We start from the raw sequence: 22,765 nt of genomic DNA, 5'->3' as shown, positions 1-22,765 counted from the left end.
GGCTATTGCTAGTTGTTGGTTGCAGCGGAGAACTAGACAGTAGGTCTCTACCGCAGAGAACACCGCATGCTTTGGCTGAAGGTCATGCAGAAAAGAGGCTGCAACTCAGCTGGAAGCACTCACCCTGCAGGCTTGCCAGAACAGGAGCTGCTGAGAAGAGCTGTGAGAGCTACCTTAACAGTACTGAAGCGACAGCCAGGCAACACATGCCCGCTGGGTGACTGTGGCACTCCGTTTGCAAAAATACCAGCTACGTGTACAGGGCATTTACTCTGTCCAAATTCTTTTTTGTTCTTTATTTCATCCCATTATTTAACAGTTCTACCAGGTAGTCAAGACAAGAATACACATCTTTGTGTCCAAAGCCATTTTAGGGTATAACATTGTGTTTCAAGTCACCAACTACTTTTAGTGTCTGTTTACTGACTTATGCTAGCTAAAATTTCTATTTAAAATTACTCAGGGATAGAATATAGATGAAAAAAAAAAAAAAGAAAGAAAAGAATATAGATGAAAGCTAAAGTTGAGTGGTAAACATGAGACATTAAGTAGCTAAATAAAAAAAGGAAAAACAAACAAACAAACAAACAAAAAGCCCAAACAAACCCAAGACCATTCCCCAATGTCATGGATAGGTGAGTTCAAAGTGGTACAAACTGTCAATTCTCTGTCACAGGGCAGGATTTTCCCCCATTTCAGCTTGGTTAGTATGGACACTGATATTCTACTTCCTAATAAGTAAGGCATTTAGGTTCATAACTATTTCTAAAATCATCTTATATATTTCTTCAAAAAGTTCCTTATGCGCTAAATTAAATCTCACTCAAGCAGTAGGCACAGCAAGAATAATAGCTTCCAAAAACACTACTATGTGAAATGACTGTGTGCAGCAGCTGAGAACACACATGGTGCCAAAGTGTCCCAAGCTCAATTCCCTAATTTTAAAAGAGAAGTGTAACCAAAGAGCCAATGGTCTCTACCAACCACTAAGAACATTATTAATGGCTCAGGAGCTAAGTGCGTTACAGAGATTTAAAATGATTAATATTTTAAAATCACAGGGTTTGATGGGCCCTCTTATACATTTCAGTAAATGTTGCCTACAATATCAAAACACAGAAAATATTAAGGTTTAATGTGATATAAAAGAAATATCTTGTAAAACTGGACCTGGAAATCTGATGAATCCCAACATCTACTTGATTAATATTAAAAATGTTAAAATGTGAACTTTTACTGTGACAATATAATAAGTTTCTTGAAAAGCATGAATATAAAATTAAGGAATAAAGACAAAAGATCAAGACATCTGAACAAAAGATTAGATCAAAACATTTATTTACTTATTTTTTTTTTGTTATAAAAACAAAAATAAATCCAAGCAGATAATGAAATAAACATTCTGCAAAGTATCCCATCCTGGTCTCTCTGTCCTAGAATTTAACCCACAGTCCATGTTTAAGGTTCTTGCAACATCTCTGGATGCTATGAAGTCTCCATCTTGTATCCATGCTTCTCTAGCTCAGCGCTGAAAAAAGACAAAGAAGCACAGTATTAGTGCTCTTTCTGATAAATCCCAAAACAGCTGTTTTTAAGACACAGTGGAGTAACTAAATTAAGCTTGGGTCACTAGCTTAAAAACATTACAATATAGCTGTATTTTAGTTCCTAAAATGAAACCATAGGAGGAAATTGGGTGTCAGTCAATATAATAATAATTTTTAAAAAACTATTTATCCTCTAAATTTTATGTTCATTAATTTTTTCATATATGAATCTACTTACAGAATAGATGAGAGCCTATCTTCTAAGAACCTGCAAATGCTATACTAAAGTCCTATTTCTTTTTATTTAAAATTTTTATTTTTTTACATATACATTTATATTATTCCACATATATACAATAAACTACCTACAGCAAGAATAACCCTGACACAATCAGAAATTATATAAATGTTACATTCTTAGTGTTTTGGCTATTTGTATTTGAAAGCCATGAAGAGAACATCTTTCCTATCTTGATGCGTCTAAAATTCTGAATGAAAATCAATCTCCATCACCTAAAGTCCTATTTTTAATGTACATTTAGATATAATTTAAAATATTCTTTCAGAGTTATCAATCTTATGTGTCTGAAGTTGCCTGATGCACATGTGTGTACTGCTTATATGCCTCCTGCCCAAAGACGTCAGAAGAGGGTGCTGAATACCCTGGAAACAGAATCACAGATGGTTGTGAGCCACTGTAACGTGGGTACCAGAAACTGAATCTGGGTCCTCCTCAAGAGCATCAAGTGTGTAAACAACTGAGCCATCTTCCCAAGCCCTAAAAGTTAAGTTTTGGTTTGTTTGGTTGTTTGGGTGGAGAAAAGAACTAAAACCAGTGCTTCATGCATGCAAGGTGGACATCCTACTATTCAGCTGTATTTTTAGACACTTGAACAAAACTTTGAGATTTTCAAAGTTTACTTGAATATCAAAAATTTACCAATTTGTACAGTTATCCCAAGCATAACTGCTATACACAGGAAAGAGTTCCTATTCAACAAACGGTATTGGAATGTCTACATGTAAAAGAGAGTTATACATACAGAACAAAATTCATTCAAAATGGACTGAAGACCTAGCAGTAAGAGCTAAGCTATATAATTCTCTCAGAAAGACACAGGGATAAATCTTCATTTTCTTGAATTTGGTAATGAGTTCCTAAATCTGATGCCAAAAGTATAAGTAACAAAAAATAAAAATAAAAATAATAATAAATTCAACCACCAAACTTTAAAATTTTGCAAGTGACAAAGGAGACAACCCAGCAGAATATCTGACAAGGTATTCACACCAAGACAATGCAAAGAAGTCTCACCATACAACAAAAAAATGTCCTTTTAAAATGGGAAGAGGACTTAATCTTCCACAAATGTTACACATGGTCAAGAAGTACACAAAACCTTAGTCACTAGGAAAATTAAAATTGGAATTACAAGGAGATACTGCTTTATAGCCTTTACTTACAAGGTGGCTACATTAAAAAAAAAATAAATGAATAATATATGTTTTATCATTGCTACTGGGAAAACTTTTCAGCGATTATAGACAAGTCTGACAGTTCTTCAAAAAGTTAAAAACAGAGAATTACCATACAACCCAGAAATGTCATTTCATATTCCCTGAAACCTGAAAATAGGTGCTCAAATACATGCACATGTGTGTTACAGTAGCACATTACGCACACAGCATATAAAAAGCAAAAATGTTCCCTAAGTGGCAAATACATAAAATATGGTATATCCTACATTAGAGAATCACTGAGTTATAAAAAAAAATAATGTACTAAAATATGTTACCACATTTCTGATTTTGGGAAAGACTCCACTAAGTAGAAGAAGCTAGATTTACAAGAACATATCTTTTATAACATTTACATGAAGTGTTCAGAATAGACAAATAAAGTGAATTTGTATCTAAATACAACAGACTACTATAACTTCAATCTCCAATTTGAGAATGACTAATTGAATTCCCCAATTACTTCTATGATTCTAATTTCTCCTCAGTTATTCAATACTGGCTGAAAAGAAATGTTGACAGAATCGTGTTAGTGAAAAATAGTAAACATGCTTCTATTTCACTACCTTTTTTAAAGGAACAAAGTTGTATGCAATTTCCTGAAATAGCCTTGCTTAGGAATCCAAAGGGTGAAGGTAATGTGTCTTATTTTAGATCACGAAAGAATCATCTCTAAAGTTTTAAGAGGGCAACAATCTATGGATGTTAAACCATATGGACGGTTTAAAATGAATTAAACTGAGCTATAGCAAACTCTGGCTGAAAACCTACCGTAACTGATTGGAGAAGTCGTCTTCTACATTGTCATCATCCCAATTGTCCTCCCAGACATGTGCATCTTCATCTTCATCTAAGCCAGCCCAGTCTAAAAATGGAAAAAGATGTCTCAGTATTTTTCACGTTATTTTCACAAATATAAAAACTGCAGAGAACTTGCCCTTAAGTACTCCCACAACTCAAAAACAAAGCAACAGCCTAAGAAACAAAACAATTTACCTAAGAAAAATTGTAATCTCCCTCTAACTTCTCCAAGCTTTTGTTATCTTGTTCTCACTTCCTCATACAGTCAGGGAAGTTGCACAGAATTAACTCAAGGTGATTTTGTCAGCACACACCATCCTCGTGCAAAGACAAACCAGGTCAGATCCCAGCACGGAGGGGATGTGGGCATGAGCGCCTGTGCCCGGCTGAGGAGCTGTTGGCAACTAATAGCTGCTTTGAGAGCAAGAGTCAGTTTTTCTCTAAGAGCCTGTAGTAAGTTACCATGCTCCAGGGAAGGCCAAATATTCTGAATACATGGGAAACACACACTTCGCATGTGCACTTGATGAGTAGGAAAAAAAAAAAAAGGACACAAAGTTGGCTGGGTAGGGAAGAGAGGTGCATCTGGGAAGAATTTGGGGCAAGGGATGAATAGGAACAAAACACATTGTACGAAAGCCTCTAACAACTAAAAGAAACTAATCCAAATGATAAGCCACCACTAATACTTAGCAAATAAAAAACAATATACAATTTAGACTTTTTTTTTTGTCATGCACTTGTGTTTTGAGACAGGATCTCAATTCGAGCCCTGTGTTAGCCTCACTGTGCTGCAGAGTGTGGCCTTGCATTCCTGATCCTCCTGCCTCCATATCCCAAGTGCTGAAATCACAGATGTGCACCAGGAAGCCCCGTTTTGACTTTTGACAGAAGAAAATGTATGGGGGTGGTGTCGCTGTCTTACTTTAATATTTTTCTTCTTCTTTTTCCTTCTGGTTTAGATAGATTTCAGCTTTACTCAGAACCAGAAAAACACCTGTATAAATACCTTGAGGCGTTCTTGTAAGGGGTTAGTTAATAGCTATCGAGGCTGGAGAGACTGGATATAAAGTGTGCAAGCGTAAGAAATTGAGTTCAGAGTCCCAGCACCTGCGGTGGCCGGTGCCCAGAATGGAGAAATATCTGTGAGTTCCTGCATCAATGTAGGCTAAGAGGAATAGAGAAAGACTGCTGACATTCAATTCTGACCTCGACATACATGTGTACACATATCTGTATATATGTACACACATATACTTACAAAAATACCTACTGCTAAAACAATACTAACAGCACAGAAGCTCTAAATGACTCTGTATTCAAACAAAGGATTAATCAATTAGCATTACTACAACCAGCATTTAGTTAGTGCTTCTATTTCAGAAAGTAAGAGACATACAGCGAAATATAAGTTACCTCCAAATATCTTTTTCTTTGTGCTTTTGGATACTATCTCATGGGATGTCTGAACTGGGAACTGCATCGCTGACCACCCTCTGCTTTAGTGTACCCCGCAGTAACAGTTCAGCACTACACTGTTCATTTCCAAATGTAGCTCCACTGACGAACCACCCTTTACACTTTCTAATACTACATAAAACTGACTCTGGACACAAATCCAACTTAACTAACCTACAGGAGAAAAAGCAAAGTAATCATCCTAAAATCCCTTTTCTATAATGCAACAATTTCTGCTTATTTAGCTCCTAAAATCATCCTAAAGTTGATCTTCTCTTCCTATTACCTTTAATCTAGAACGAACATTCACACTAGGCAAGTCCCTATTGCTAAGACACCATGCACTTGGGATACATGGGCCAGAAGACTTGAATTGGATGTGATCTGAAAGCTTCTACCTCCTATCTGAGGACTGTATTTCATGGTACCGGAAGGTGCCATTCAAGCTTAAAAAGGAAGGAAGCAATCAATAGTCCTACCCAGCGTTGGTGTCTATGAACCAATGATGACCAGCCTGGCACCATATCCCGAAGGATGCTGTAGCAGCGCACATAGTTTGATGGTAAACCAAATGCTGTAGAATTGGACTTAAGGCCTGCTAAACAGGAGGGAAATCATGCCTGGTACTGCAGATCTAGGCAACTATCCTAGGACACAGACCTTGGGAGCAGAACCTACAGCCACCACTTTTCTAAACCAGCACAACCAACCCCTAACTATACTCTAAATATTTACACATATACACAGAGATAAGTTCTCACTCATCACAGAAAATTTGCTTTTCAATAAATGCAGAATATTACAGGAAACCACTACTGATCAAAATTCAGAGAAAAAGTGACCATGTCCAGCCCCAACTGATACACCTACAACACAATTCCTACACCTAAGGTTCAGAGATCATTTCAGAAGATGGGCACAAAGACTGTAAAAGCCAGAGGAATAGGAAGTTTGCTGTGAGACTGTGTCTCTTAGAAATGTTAAAAACTAAACCCATAAAGTCTCACAAACATGGCTAACTAAGTAAGAGCTGACCAAGAGACATAGCAAGATGGAAGAGAGAAAGCTCATGAGCCTTCAACACTAAAGAAAGAACTACAGGCAACTAAGGAATGGTGAGAGCTGGAGAAATAGTGTTCCCCCGGGGAAGCATACAGCAGCTGGTTCCAACTGGCTACCCAGTACCAAACAGCACTGAAAACATACATATACAAGTGACATTACACAGACTGTGTGCACACTGTATTTATGTATTTAGGAACATACATCACCACCACCAACAACAACAGAAAAAAAGAAGCCAAGAATTTGAAAAAGAGCTGGGGAGGGCAAGATTAGAGGAAGGAAAGAGAAAGGAAAAATCCATTATATTGTAATTTCAAAAATATTAAAAAACAAAACAAAACAAAACACTACCCTTTTTTCACCTGTTCTTTCCACTTCATATCCTGATGAAAATTTAGTCTCCAAAGAGATACTACTTTAATCCTCTTTTCTTTCTTTTTAAATGATACCAAATTATCTAGAAACAGAAGTGTATGCACTCGAACTCCTGCTTAGGTTTACACAACTGCTATAATCTTGACTGACATGATTACAGGTTTAATATATTTGTTTTATTTTTCCAGGTATGGCAGTACACAGCTGTAATCCCAGAACTAAAGCAGAAGTTCATGAATTCCAAGCCAGCCACAGCTATGTAGAAAAGTCCTGTACTAGAAGTATCAAAGAAAGGAAGAAAAAAAATTTAAATAATCAAATCTACTCTTAGCTCCTTCATGTTTGTCATGTCTTATGCACATCCCTCTAATGTAGAAACTGTAATGAAGAATGACATATAAGATCTTTAATTCTTAATTAGCTCCTAATTTTACACTTCATATTTTGAAATTACTTAAAATTTTTTTTGGTGTATATAGGTATACATGTGAGTGTGGGAGTGCACGTGCACATGTGTGGAAGCCCAGGTCATTAGGTGTTCGGTTCCCCCCCCCCCCACCTGATTAAGGTAGGGTCTGCCAGTGAGTCTGGAGTAGGCTGGCAGGCAGCTGTGTTCTTATCTCTGCCCACCACAGTTCTGGGGTCACAAGCATGTACAGCTGTTAATCAAGCTTTGCTATGGATTCTGAGGATTCAAGTTCACGTCCTCATGCATGCAAAGCAAGCATTCGTAATTCTTGACCCACCCAACAATCCTGTGTGCCAGATTAGAATTTTGTAAATGACTAAACATCTAATGCTGTTCTGTATCTCTTTGTACTAGCTTTTAAACCCATTCATTACTTGACTTCTACTTCTGAACTTAATTCAAACATTATTCATTTATTCCACCATTATAAAAGCTACCACAGCTTCCTGAAGAAATGGTTGATTTCAAATCTGTGACATGCAAACCACTAAGCAAGTTAAGAGATTTCTTTTTAATGCCAGAAAACATGTAAAAGCTCACAGAAACTTCCTTAAAGGAGTAACATATTGAATTAGGAAAAAGGACAACAAAACCACACCAGTCTTCAACAAATACTGGACAGAAAGATAATATTCTTTACAGTTCTATTTGTGTAAGTACAGAATTAGAAGTGATCTTTTGCAAAACTTTATTGTAACTTAGGAAAGCTCATTAACCAGTATTAAAATTATGGAATGAAAAATGGGTGGTAAACAGGACAGGCTGCTTCCTCATTGTAAAGAGGAAATTGTGCAGCAGAGCCATTGTCATCTTAGCCAACAGAACAAACAGCATCACCACTAAGTTAGACAATGCAGCACACGCTTCCTACTGTAAGATCACTTTCTGTAGATCTGGATGAAGTTAATTTTGAATCTTTAAGACAAATGAGAAGGTGAGACTTTCTGGTCTCTTCAAGCTAAGTCAACAACCCAGGGCCCAGGACTGGCACCACCCACAGTGGGCTGAGCCCTCCCACATCAATCAATAATCAAGGAAATGACTCAGAGGCTTAAGTACAGGACAATATGGTAGGGACAGTTTCTCAGTTGAGGTTCCCTCTTCCAGATGGCCCTAGTGTGTGTCAAGTTGTCAAAAAAATAGTCAGCACAAAACTCCACCTCGGCGAATACCACCTTGTAGAAATTTTGAGTATCACTATTAACACCCTGGATAATAGTAATTGTTAGTTAATAATTTTCCTCCCCTTCATCCAAAACCCAGCAATAACTGGGTATTTTCTGTAAGTATGTCCTAATCATTAGTTTCATCTTTCTAGTGACCTATTAGAAACACAGCATGTACAGGCCTACACAGGTCTGCACAGGTCCTTTGAGTATATATTATGGCTTCTAGTTTAGTGTTTTTATGGGATTCCCGAGTGTGTTTTTGTGCCTTCTCTTGGGCTCTTTTTCTCTATTTCTCTTGTCCAGTTCTGATGGTTAGTTTTTGTTTTATCTTAATTTATCTTATTATTATCCCTTAGAAGCGTGTTTGTTTTCTAATGAGAGACAGAAAGGGAGTGGCTACAGATGGGAAGAACTGGGAGGGAAAATCATAATCAAGATATATCATGTGAAAATTAAATCTATTTTCAATAAAGGGAGAAGAAAAACAGCTACGGAGATTTCAATCTTAGGCTAGAATCTGAAATAGGCCATGTTTAACTATCAGCTCACAGGCTGTGGCACTCTTCTGAAGGCTGTAGAGCTTCTAGGAGGTAGGCTTGGCTGGGGAGAGTACATCACCAGGCCTGGGCTTTGGACGGCTGTCCAATCGAGCTTTCTACCTTTCTTAAGTAGAGTCATGTGAACAAGCCCCTACCTTGCACCCTGGGACCATGCATTCTCTGCTCTGCTGGGCTGACATCTCCCTCAATCTGTGAGCCAAAATAGAATGTTTCCCATTTAAGTTGTTCTGTCAGGCACTTCCATTTACCTTGTTTCACAAACTGGAAAAGAACAGAAACTTGGAAGACATCTTAGCTACTCTTCCTCCTTCAACTGCCAGTCACATCCTTTCCAATTTTAATTCCTAAATATCTTAAGTTACTCCTTGTTTCCCTATACTTAACACAGCTATGTCAATTTGGATGAGATTACTTCCTTCATGGACTATCACCGTGCCTTTTACTGTTAATAACAAGAAGAAAACCATTACATGAAATCCATGAGAGAGAAATTACATGAAAGAGACAATGGATGCTAGGATCAAAATTTAAATACAACAAGAACTTCGAAGCTGGAGACTTGGCTCAGCAGTTAAGTGCTCATCGTTCTTTTAGAAGACCCATGTTTGGATCCCAGCACCCACAGCTCACACCACCTTTAATTCCAGCTCCAGGGAGTCTGACATCCTCTCCTGGCCCTCTGTGTACACCTGCATGCAAGCAGCATGCATGTGGCATATTCTCACATAGGCACATACACATAAATAAAAAAATATTTTAAAAACTTCGTTTCAGATAGATGTTTCTCTACGTAACTAAATCACCAATGATCAATGTGATGGTTTTACTTTTTTAATTTAAATTGAACAAAGCCTTCAAACAATACCAGATTTGTTTATAATAACCTGGTATTGACTGTCAAACTTGTAAGAGAATAACTGAATTTATTATCCTTTTACATGGAATGAGCGCTGGCTGATAATATCCCCCTCCCTTCTCTGTCCTTCCTCCAGTCTTACCGTATTAACTGTAGTTCTATGGCCATTTAGTAATCTAACTATCCCCCAGCTCTGCCTAAAGAAATGGTAATACTAAACCCTTTCTTATTAAAATTCAAAAGAAACTACTACACTAAACTGCCTTACAACAAATTTAGGCTTTGTACTTGAAGTTTTTATAAGATGGTCAAGACATGACTATTTAAAAATTACTCATACTTGGAACTAGAAAGGGTCTTAAAGATCACTCTACATTAGCCCATTTGGTTTGAGAATAATCACTACCACCACAATCAAAACCAGATGAAGAAAAGGCTGCCTCACAAAAAGATATTAACTTTTAAAAACTAATCCTCCACCCCTCCAGTTTTAAAACCATGGCTGTAAATATTCTGTTTGGCTAAAGCACAGAAACAGGAAATGTCAAATACCTGTTGAGATACTTTGAGGAATTTTTATAATCATATCTAAGGGAGTTAAAAGTTTAAAAACAAAACTACCAAACAATAACCTGAATAAAGACTTTACACTATGTTTTTGAAAAAAGGGAGTGAAACGTGAGTAAAACTACAATGGAAGAATACATAGGGCACTTAAACATTAAGCCTACAGTCACCCTGAAACACTTCCAGCTAAATAATTTCCTATTAAGTAAGCAGTTTCCATTTGTACTGGTCCCTAAAAAGGAAATGATTATGTGTAGAAAGATGTAAGTTTAAAATATAAAATAATAAAAATATAGCATTTTTTTGATAAAGCTTATGAAGTCTTTCAAAAGCACTGCAGAACCTTAATTGTCTTCTAAAGCAATTGCCTTTTTAGAAACACTAAAATTATAGGGTTCCAGAAAATTTTAATCCAAATTATTATTTGATTCAAAATGTTGGTTTCAATACTGTTATTACTTGGTGTCATTCAAATGTCTCCACGATGGCTTACTTCTTTTAGCTTTGTGAGAGGGGGAAACTTCTCAATTTGTAACCAAATGCTTCAGAGAATCACCAACAAGAAATGTAACCGGGTTGGTGATTTGTTTTATGAAGTGTGAATTCTTAATCTGAGTCAAAGTTGTTAACCTTAGTCTTTGTTTCTTAAGATGACACGATTTCTAATGTATCACTTGAATACAGATGAGCACTTGGCATAAAAGAATAAAGCATCTTTCCTTCCTTTAAACAGCCATCTCATGCTTTAACAAGAGAGAAAGGAAAATGCAGAAATAAAGTTCTTTGGGGGAAAAATGCCTCACAAAGGAAGGAAGGCAATAAATTCACAGGCAAGGCTTGAAGATTCATGAGAATAGCTCTATTTCCCCGGTAGTTTAAAAAATTGTTTTGTATGCGAGTACAGCTACGTATGTGAGTGCAGATGCTACGGTGTGCATGTGGATTCAGAAGACTACTCCCAGGAGCTGGTTCTCTCCCTCTACCATGTGGGTCCCAGAAACAAACACAGGTTGTCAGGCTTGGTAGTATGTGCTTTACTCACTGAGCCTGCTATCTTGCCAGCTCATTTCCAGGTATTCTTATATGGTATTTAACTGTTGTTGGTTACAAAGATAGAAATACTGAATCAAATTCCTCATTAGTCTTATAAATGTGAACACATTTTTAAAATTTAATACCTTATCATAGGTATCATAAAGTAAAGTAAAGGTGATTCAGATCCTATCCTTCCAATTACTATAAATGAAGAATCTGAGAAATAAATTTCTTCTTATGGACACTTGTTTATTTTTTGTGTGTGCATGAAGGCACCTGCCACCGTGTGCATGTGGAAAGCAGCTTGTAAGCCAGGTCTCTCCTCCCACTGTGTGGAGCTCATTGTCAGGCTTGACAGCAAGGGCTTTCACCAGCTGCACCATCTTTTGAGGCCAAGAAATAGTTTTTGTTTGACTTACAACTAGTAAGCATTTTTAATTATTTGATAAGAGCATCAGGAAAATTAGTTATACTGGCAAATCAGAATATAACATCTATTTTACAGGGGAACTGGCAATTTTGTTTAGTAAATAGGATTATGTACTCACCTTGTTCTACGAAAAGCTTAATAGAATCTAATATCTCCAAATAGTATTTCCAATACATACAAATCCTCCATACCAAATACAAAAGATATATCTAAGTTACAATTCATGTCATTTCTGAATGTATAACACGGGTATCTTTTGCAATAGATATTTGAATTGTGTTTTAATTTTCAATTAGAACACAATATTGACAAGCAATTTTATTAAGCATTTATTTTTAAAGCCTTAAGTAATGCCTTATTAATATTTAATGTCCTTTAATATATAAATGAATATACATTTTAACTTCAACAGTAACCATACTGTCAGAATTGTGATTAATTAATTACAGCTATTTACTTCAATGTCTGTCTCCAGATGTGTACTGTTTTAAAAAGAGAGTACCATGTTTTTAAAAGAATTGAAAATAAATTTCTAGTAATTTTACATTTATAACTTTGTCTTAAGGTTAGCTTTCTTCTCATTTCCAACCAAGAATTATATTTTAAATTATGATTTAAATTTTTAAAGAACTGAGACTACCAAATATCTCATCTATTACATTGACATCTAAGTGTCAAAACGGCTTTTTGCTTAGAAAATGTTTTTAATATTCCTATCTTCTAACATATATTCACAAATTCCTTAAAGGCATAAAGTATGCCTCCGTGGAGAAAAGTAAAAATTCTACTTAGCAGTGTAATGGTTTATAAATGTTTTGTATCAGCCCCAAGGGAGAATCTACTGTTCTTCTTCTGCCACATGGACACAGTATCAAGAGCTCCTCTAAGCTCATGTCTCTCTCCCCGCATATCTGTGCAACCCTCAGACCTTGTGAGAGAAGTCTCTTTATGCAGTGAATGATGATTAACTAAAACTGGTCAAAGTGCAAAGATGAAAGTATCTGTGAAACATTAAGTCACAAATGAGCCATGAATAGCATACTCCCTTCTCCAAGGCTCAGGGAACATGGAGGGGGTGGGATGAAAAGACTGTAAGAGCCAGGGGGTTGGAGGACTGGAGAAAACAGTGTCTGGGACCTGACAAGACTACTGCACTCATGAACTCACAGCAGCTGAGGGTGTATGCACAAGACCTGCACAAGATCAAGCCAGCAGAATGCCAACATGAAGGGGGGTTACTGAGCCCCTATCCCTATCGGAGGTTATGGACAGTTGATGCCTTCTGGAAGAGGGAGAGTCGGTTTTCTTTAAGGATGTAGCTCCTGGCTGGCTGGCTCCACACCCTGAGTATGTATTTGGACAGCATAAATTGAACTCTGTAGGTTATTCAGGGACGGGCGAAGTGAGTGCACAGAGCTGAGGAGAGATGGTGTGTGAACAGTTGAGGGGGTGGTGAATGCAACCAGATGTGCTGTATGAAATTCTCAAAGAAAACATATAAATATTTTTAAAATAAATGAAACTAAATCTCATCAAACAGAAAAACACATGAGCATATGCAGAGCATTACATGATGAAAACATGAAACTTCACACTTACTATCAAGTGAGCTGAAAAGAAAACAGAACAATTACAAGTTAACACTTGACACAAATGTGAGGTGGCTGCACACCTACTCTCATCAACTTAGAGGTTTTCCTCCTTTAGATCACAAAAACAGAGTAGATTCTTTCCAGAACTTTGGTATCTATAGGTTATCCCAATGCAAACATCTATATTATACTCTACAGATCTATGTAGTAGACAAGACCTAATCCCTAGCACAGCACCACTGTTTCATGTACTTTCTCTAGTTTATATCAAAGGAGAGCTTCAGAGTAAACAAGCAAAATCAATCCACACATAAAGGCACCTCCAGGACCCTGATGATCATTCAGTTACTTGTGGCAAGGAGTCCAAAACGAATGTCTAATGCTCAAAATAACCTAGACAGCTATTTATAGTTACCTTTGAAAAAGTTCAAACCCAGTTCTTTGCATTAATAACATATTTCACAAAATGTTTCCACCTTGTTCTTATTAATCAGTACCTTCAATTTAATTTGATAGGGCTGCCAGAAATCATTATTTTCAAAACATCCTTATGACTTAAACTCTTGGCTCAAATTCTGACCCTGATTCTCACTATTCAGTGCTTTCCAAACTGAGCTCCATCATCTATTTCCTTGGCACAAAAGTGCAAAGTCAACCCCCTTGATTTCTTATTGTTCCTAGCACCCCATATATAATTAGCAGACCAAAGCTGTCAACTGGCTTCCTGTTATGCATGCATTATCATGCTGACTTCACTCCTAATAACCTAGTGGAGACCCTTCTTATCTGAGTTAATTCAATAATTTACTACTTAGTCTATCTGACTTTGGTATTACCTTTGCAAATTAATCCTGCTGGTTTAATATCTCCCAAATAGATTACTGCCTATACAAAACTCACAGGCTGCACTGTCAAAAGCAAAATAAACAAAAATTTAAAAACCAATAAAACCCCTTATAACCACTTCAAATCTATTTAAGAATACAGTCCAAACTAGTTAAGACTTCAAAGATTTCCAAGATCACGTTTCTAGCTACCTATGTTTACAAATACTATTTCTTAGTTCTTTCTTTTTTTGTGGGGGAGCACATGCCATGTCATGTAGAGGCCAGAAGACAACTTAGGACAACTTGGTGGACTCTCATTCCACCTTCATGTGCACTCAATCTGGCTTGTAGAGCAAATCTTTACCCACCTCACCAGTACTAGCTCATCCACAAGTAGTAAATACACACATATTTTCACCACCAAGCACTTACTTATCCCTTCTTTTGGAAGCCTCTTTTCTATATTTCAATCTCTTTCTTTTAAAAAGATTTATTAATCATGTGTATGAATGTTCTGCCCGCATATGTGTGCTTAGTGTGCATGCCTGGTGCCCAAGGAAGTCATAAGAGGGGTCAGGTCCCCTGAGGCCAGAGTTACAGGTGTTTGTGAGCTGCCACATGGGTTCTGAGAATTGAACCCAAGTCTTCTACAAGAGGTGCTCTTAACCACTGAGCCCACTGTTCACTCCATTTCCATCTCTTAAAATATCTGTTCAACAGTGCTAACTTAAGCCTTAAATACATGGAAATAATGTCCTCTTTTTGGAACTGTTGTTGGACTTTACAATGAGTTGTGCTCTAATATCCCAACGTGTGCGCGAGCACACACACACACACACAGACACACACAGACACACACAGACACACAGACACACACACACACACACACACACACACACACACACACACAAATACACTCTACAGAGGAAGGAAACAGAAATCTAACCCAGAAACCCAACAGGTAATATAGACTAAACCAAAACTGTTCAAGTTTAACCAGGGACGTAGGTCTTGGGGAGGCGAGGGTAGAGATTCTCTCCAGATAGGCATTTCCCAAAACTAAAGCACTCTACTTGGTGACAAAGCAACTGGTATTTATTCCTAACTACACTAAAATACAGATCCTCCATAGAGTTAAAATCTGTTTCAGTGCAGTGTCTATTTAGTATCACAATGGTTATCTTATTTTATTTGCTGAGCCTCTGGTAAAATATCAATTCCTCAGAGCTGCTACGAACAGTAAAAGGGACATGTGAAACATTTAGGATTGGCAATGGAGTTAAAAGTCATTTTCTCTCTGTATTCCTTAGTACCAGACTTACAGGAGGTAGCTAATCTATACCACACGAATAAATCCCTTGTTACGTGTTAACTACAGAAGCACATGGAGGAAGGTAAGAAATGTAAGCAAAGACCTCTCCCAAAATAAAGACATCACCACAGCTACTGAATTGGGTATTGATATTTGGTGAATTTTAAATACTTAAAATTGTAAAAATTATGTGATCTTTTGATTTCTTTTTTAATGTTTTCATAATTGAGCTTTCAATGAGCAAAGCTTAACAATCAGATAGTAATGTTAAACACTACAAAAATCACAACTGTTGTTTGCATACTCTACATAAGCACTAAAACAGTTACTCAGTTAGTTTCCAAAGAACTGGTTTATACTGTTTAGCATTCTAATTTACAACTCTTATCTCCTATCTCCATAGGGATTATTTAGTCCCTAAACAATGTATACATGTTTTTGCAAAGTATGTGACATATGTATGTATGTATGTATACATGCATACACACATACATCTGTGTGTCTTTAAATTTTATATGAATAGCACATTAATGTGGGGGTGGGGGATAATTCGGACTGAATGAGGTCATGAAGGTGGGGAGCTCGTGATATGATTAGAGTAGAAGAGAGAGAAGGTAGCTTCCCTCTTTACCAGGAATGAGTCTGCCAACACTTGTCTCACCAGACTGAGGGAGAAACTAAATTTTGTTGTTTAAGCCATCAAGTCTACTATGTATTATTCTGGCAGCCAAAGCAGGCTAATACAATTAGGAAAACCTTTCACAACTAAAAAAAAAAAAATACTTATAAATCATTATTTATTAAGGTTAGCAATTCAAGGAAAAGAATAATGGCTAATCTCACTCAAATAAACAAACAGAAAAGAAGGGCTAGGAGATAGCTCAGTTGGGTAAAATGCCTGTAGTGCAACCATGAAGACCAGAGTTTAGCCCTTAGCACCTATGTAGAAAAGTGAGTGTGGTGGTATGCGCCTGTTGTATGTATTAGGGAGGAGAGAAGATCCTGAAGGTTTGCTGACTACATAGTCTTGCCAAACTGGTGAGTTCCAGGTTCACTGAGAGACCAGTTTCAAACATAAGATGGAGAAGGTTGACCCTGGCATCAACTCTGAGCTTCAATATACATATGCGCGCGCGCGCGCGCGCGCACACACACACACACACACACACACACACACACCCCACAACCACACAACTAAAAGAATGAAACTAGCCCGAAAGATTGTCAATGACTAAAATGTTTAATATCTAGTGTAAAAAACAAACAAACAACAACAACAAAATAACAATAGAAAAATGTGAATTGTAAATGGAAATACTTATCAGCATAACTCTTCTCAAAGGAAATTTGAGGATATATGTTTAAGTTTAAAATGCAAGCTAATGAAAGAGAATATTTCTGTGAAGAGGCAATATGTGTGGCTGGTGTGTCACAGACAGCCTGGAGCCAGTGGAGAAGTCATCCATATTAGAAAGAGGTGGAGGAGGAGGAGAGAGCGAGCTCTGGTATATACAATGCTAAGCACATATGAGGTGAGCAGAGCTTTACAGGCCAGCAGAAAACAGAATAAACCAATAGACAATACATTTAAGATATAGAGGCCAGGTGTTTCGTAGTAACTAGAGAAGGGAGTTACAAACGTTGAAAAGGAAAACAAGCTAAAAGAATTTGTGGTTCTGAACTCCAAGTGGTTTTACACACACACACACACACACACACACACACACACACACACACACACTTGCATGTTCTCTAGTTCATTCCACTGGGAGCAATAACAGCTAAAAGCCATGAGCATAACTAGAATCAAGATCCTGTTCTCCACTCCAAGCAAAGTAAGGAAATACAAGATTAGCTTGGAGCATCTTGTGTTAAATGAGCTAAGCAAATGCAGAGAATGTCAAAAACCACAAAAACAAGCTTGAGTTTGCCATACTCATACCAGAGAGTAAGGATAAAAGTAATACAATTATAATTCATTGAATTAAGAGTCTGTCAGCACATGGTAAGATAAATATACGAGAAATACACGAGAAATACACAAATAAATGCATTAAAGGTTTGGAGGTAGAATTAATATTTACAGGGTCTCAACACCTCCATTCCACAAACAGCCACTGATTGTGATTCAAAAGCTTTCTTTTTGGAATACAATGTTTGTTTATATTTATATTTTATGTGTATTGGTGTTTTGCCTGCATGAATGTCTGTATGAGGGTGTCAGATCCCTTGGAACTGGAGTTACAAACAACTGTGAGCTGCCATGTGGGTTCTAGGAATTGAACCCCAATTCTCTGGAAGAGCAGTCTCTTAATCACTGAGCCATCTTCCTAGCTCAGAATACAATTTCCAAAAATGGACTTTCAGTAGGTACCTTCGTATTTACCATGTAGACTACATATCTTCTTTCAAAGTTTGAATGACACACATTTTTTTTTCATACTAGCACCATGCAACTAACTTAAATGTTGCAGGATCTTGTTTATATGACTACTGCATTACATTTAATGATCATTAACAGCAAAGCCCTCATTGGTATTAGGTAAACCAACTGGCACAGTATAAAAAGTGGTCAATCATGGCCCTGTCTGCCTTCTACATTTATCTAAAAAAATCCTTCTGATAATTTCTTAGTACAGTTAGTATTCAATGTTCATGTTAATATTTTAATGATGACAATTCTTTCTTAAGTACACTTAGGTATAGCACACATATGGTGGCTTGAATAAAAATGCTCACACTCACAGGGAGTGGCACTATTAGGAGGTGTTGTCTTGATGGGGTAGGTGTGGCTTGTTGGAGGAAGTATGTCACTGGGGGCAGGCTTTGAGATTTCAGAAGATCAAGCTAGGCCTAGTTGTTTACTGTCTCTTTTTTCTGCCTCCTGTGGATTCAGATGTAGAACTCTCAGCTATCTCTCCATCATGTCTGCCTACCCGCATGCCACCATGCTTCCTGCCATGACGATAATGGACTAAACCGGTAAACTGTAAGGCAGCACCAATTACATGGTTTCCTTTGTAAGAGTTTGCCATGGTCAAGATGTCTCTTCACAGCAATAAAATTCTAACTACATATTTAAATTCCTTGTCTCCCACTCACAAAATGCTGGCCATTTTTACCTCTATGAGTCATGTGACTGTGATACATGAAAACACTCTACAAGATGCCCTTCTGTGTCAGACAGGAGTGAGAGGGTTTTAGTTACTAAGCAGAAGCTTCTGGGATCACCAATCCACTCTTGGACTCAAGAGACTGATTCTCAATATTCTCAGCTATACCAAGGTCTTATCTATGAATTTAGTGGAGTAGAGGGAAGTAGTAGGTAGTATTGTACTCCTGATTTTTCAGTATAGACATATGTTTTACTGGTTACAGGAAAAACACAATAGTTACCATAGCAGAGTGCTTGCAAATCCTGTTGCTCAATTTCACTTAAATACTCTTTAAAAAAGACAGTATAAGCCAAAACATCTTAGATCTGGAAGAGGAAAAAGCAACTAAACAAAAGAATTTAAATGACCACTGTTTCTTCCCACTTTCATCACCCATTTCTAAATGTTAGTAGAGAGAAATTAGCAATACTTTACAGCAGATCCTTTCAGCATCTGTCTGACAAGGAAAAAGTAGTTAGAAGTTTCAATCATACAACTTCAATGTTACAACCTACTCAGTAACCACCAAACTAACTGCATAATGGATAAAATTTGAAATGTTCTCTAGACCAAGTTGTTAACTGGGTCTAAAACTCTTAACTTTCTGAAGGTGTCCAGCAATATATTATAATCAGCCATACCAGAACTATGAATTTGAATGGCTTCCTTATAAAGCCTATTCTCATTCAACATAAACAACTAAAAATTGGGTAAAATGTGATCCACAAAGATTCAAAACATGATTTTGTAACAGCTCCTACTTAATGACCATTAATGTACATACCCACCAATTAGAATAATTGAAAGGAATTGGCAATGTGAACAGATTCAGACTAAACATGGGAACTGGGAGGTAGGGGGAGAGAATAGAACATTTGTTCCTTTGTACCTTCAGAGACGCAGTCCAGATGTTATATTTCACGTAGAAGAAGAGAAGACGAAACAATGACGTCTCAGTGCAAACATTAAATTTTCTTTTTAAAATAAAATGTATCTTCTTTAAAATTTCTAAATTGAAATCCCAGCCAGCAGGTTCCTATCTAGAAGGAGTTGTAGCAACACCACTCCCAACAGACAAACTATGAAAACAAATCAATGGTTTGCCTGTGACAAGCTCTACAGTCCATAGTCTACAGACAACCCAGAGTGCTCAGCCCCACTCTATAGCACTCTCCTATTAACAAAGCTCTTGGAAGTAAGACATCCTATAGAGGACAGAGATAACTCCAGATAACTTTTCACTTATTCTATTAGTGAGTTTGTCAATGGTGTATTTTTCATAAAGAGCAATCACAAGATAAAACAGGTTTTTCAAAGAGAAAGTACTTGAAAGTAAATCAGGGTACTAATAACTGAACAGAAAACTCAAATAATGAATGATTCAAATTCTAAGAAGTGTTTCTAGCATTCTCCCCAACGATGCAAATGCCAAATCTGGTGGTTCATGTACCACATTCCAACAGCAACAGAGAATGCATACCATGACAACACCAAAAATATGAAAGAACATGTTTACTCTCAAACAAAAAAATTCTTCAGTGATATTGTTTCAGGCTTTCTTTTTCTTTGAATTTGAAATAAAAAGTTTTAATTTGTAAATATTTAGTGGTTTCACCCAGTAGACTAACTTTATATGGAGTAAAATCTCTCCAATTCAAATCAAGGAAAGGCTATGTAACCGAGAACTAGAGAAGAAACATGCACTTGAATAACAAATTCATTTCAGGGGAGACTTGGGTGCATTTCAAATGTTACTTTTCATTTTTAAACATAATGGTTTCTCAACAAATGAGATTCTATACAAACGGAGACAACGAATTTGAAAGATCAATAAATGACAGGGCCGCTTCAACTAATAAGTCTCTTGTGCATTCTTTTGTCTTCAGAACCTTTGTTTTTCCTTAGCTTTAATGAAATGTTGGAACACAATTGACTGCCAACACTTTAAACAGACTACTGCTCAAAACACAGGCTCTGAAGGACACATACTACACTACACAAAGCTGATGACAGGTGCTGAGTCTTGTACACCATCAAGTAAACAGTTACCTCTACATCCTTTGGTCAAATCTCAACTATCTAGTTATTTTAAATAGCTACTTGGGTAAGTTTGGGTGGCTGCGGTGGTCACAAGGACCTGTCACATCATGAGTTGGCGACTAAATTCAAGAGTTTTTGTTTGCTTTTCAACATGTGACCCTCTATTGCTTCAGGTTGGGATGTTAGACCATATTATGTAAATCAAGTGTCTTAACAGCTTGTAGGTAATAAGGAGTAAAGACCACCTGAAAAGGGAGTTGGAATAGGAATCTGACCCTGCCCTCATTTAGCCACTATTATTTAATCTGAAAACAAAACACCAGACTGAACAGATACCTTCATTACTAAAATAAAAGGTAAACTATCCCATAATATATTATACTCGCCTAACTGGGAGGAAATGTGCTCTAAATTGGTTTATGAGGTTGTGCAATATGCATACTAATGTTCTCTTTCACTAAAACTAAAACACTGCACTACACATAAACAGACTAAATGTTCCAGTGATGTGGTTTTATGCACAATGAGATGATGATAGGACAACTTGGTACAATTTTTGTCAAGTGATAATTGCTTGACGCCACATATGTGCACTAACCACAACTCTCTTGCTACCATCTTCAGAAAGGTAAATATTTGGGAATCCTACTCAAAACAGCCAATAAAGTAACCAGTTCTGAAAACTTTAAGTAGCAAAAGAGATCTAACAAGACCTAAGGTTAAGGGCTTGGATGTAAACCAAGGCGTTCCTATTTCAGCGTCATCATTTCTATACAGTGTTGACAATGGGCCTGTTTCTCGATTGTTCCAAACTTCAGTTTCCTTACGTAAATAACCGCAGAATACAGCAGTATTTACTTCTGTATTTGTAGAAGTAGATTATGCTAATGCAAGCTAAGCACTTACGGTCCCAAGATCATAGCGATCTCTTCAACATCAGCTGTATTATTACCCACAGTAAGAAAACTAAAGCAGCCCTAGCACTGGAGTTAATTTGGAATGCAGACGTTTAAGAGTTTTTGGAAGCCTGAGCTATGTTATTTCAAGTGGCCGTCATCAGAGAAGAGCGGAAGTCAAGGCAAAATCTGTAGTGAGTACACACCACACTTGACTGTGCCATCCTACTACTCCACAGGGCTCATCACGCCGTCCTAAGTAGGAGTAGGCAGCACTGGCTACCTGGGGGCAACCCTGGAATTATGGAGAACTTTAATACCAAAGGCAGGCTGTACAACCGAAGCAAAACAAGAGACTGTGTAGACGCAGAGTCCCGGGCTGAAGAGAAAAGGCTACAACCTCGCTGCGGCGTGGGGGCTCGGCTTCATTCACCTGGCCCCTCCCCGCGATGAGGCACAAAACTCTGGCTGCACTGGCACAAAACATGGAGAGACGGCTACCAGGACTCTGAGGCCCGGACATCCGGAGGGAGGCCGAGCCGGGATCCGCGCACTCAGCGAGCAGGCCCGGCGCCGCCCCACCTGAGGCCCGAGGCCCGGCCCGAGGCCTGGCGGTTACCTTCCGCGGGAAACTCCTCGAACTCGTCGTCCTCTTCCAGGAGACCCAAGTCGACGGGCTGCTTCTTCTCCGACATCGCGCCGCGCCAAAGCCCACACCGCTCAGGTCGACCGCAAAGTTGGAAGCCTCAGAACTCGCCCGGCGCCGACACCGCCAACGCCGGCGCGACCATAGAGACTAGCCGGGAAGAGCTACCGGGCAGCGCGAGGAATGCTGGGATATCGAAGGTCCTCCCAGCTCTTCCTTGCGGGTTGTAGCTTGAAAACAGTAGAGTGTTTTTATCTTACAGTTTGTTAGTTCGTTTATTATTCATGTAGTCGCCTGATTGTGAAATATTTACAGCGTTTAAAAGTACTAAAGATTATTACCTTACAATCAAGAAAAGAAATCTAGAAAGATGAAGTAATTAACATCAGCTAAGAGTCAGGCCCTTAACATGGCTTAGCCAATTCCTTGAGCATGCTGTTATGTCTG

General features: G+C 37.8%; 1 protein-coding gene across 1 annotated transcript; it reads right to left on the bottom strand.

Annotated features, from left to right (window-relative positions):
- Nucleotides 1-1,321: 1,321 nt before the first annotated feature.
- On the bottom strand, nucleotides 1,322-22,488 carry SEM1 (SEM1 26S proteasome subunit). The gene is made up of 3 exons (XM_084785775.1): nucleotides 22,292-22,488; nucleotides 3,837-3,930; nucleotides 1,322-1,528 (listed from the first exon to the last, which is right to left on the bottom strand). The coding sequence occupies exons 1-3, from the start codon at nucleotides 22,365-22,367 to the stop codon at nucleotides 1,486-1,488; spliced, it is 213 nt and encodes a 70-aa protein (XP_084641901.1). The 5' UTR covers nucleotides 22,368-22,488; the 3' UTR covers nucleotides 1,322-1,485.
- Between the last annotated feature and the right edge of the window lie 277 nt (nucleotides 22,489-22,765).

This window comes from Acomys minous (genome assembly GCF_964271855.1).
Source record: "Acomys minous genome assembly, chromosome: 6".
Classification (NCBI taxonomy): Eukaryota; Metazoa; Chordata; class Mammalia; order Rodentia; family Muridae; genus Acomys; species Acomys minous.
This window is presented reverse-complemented; position numbering and strand designations above follow the sequence as displayed.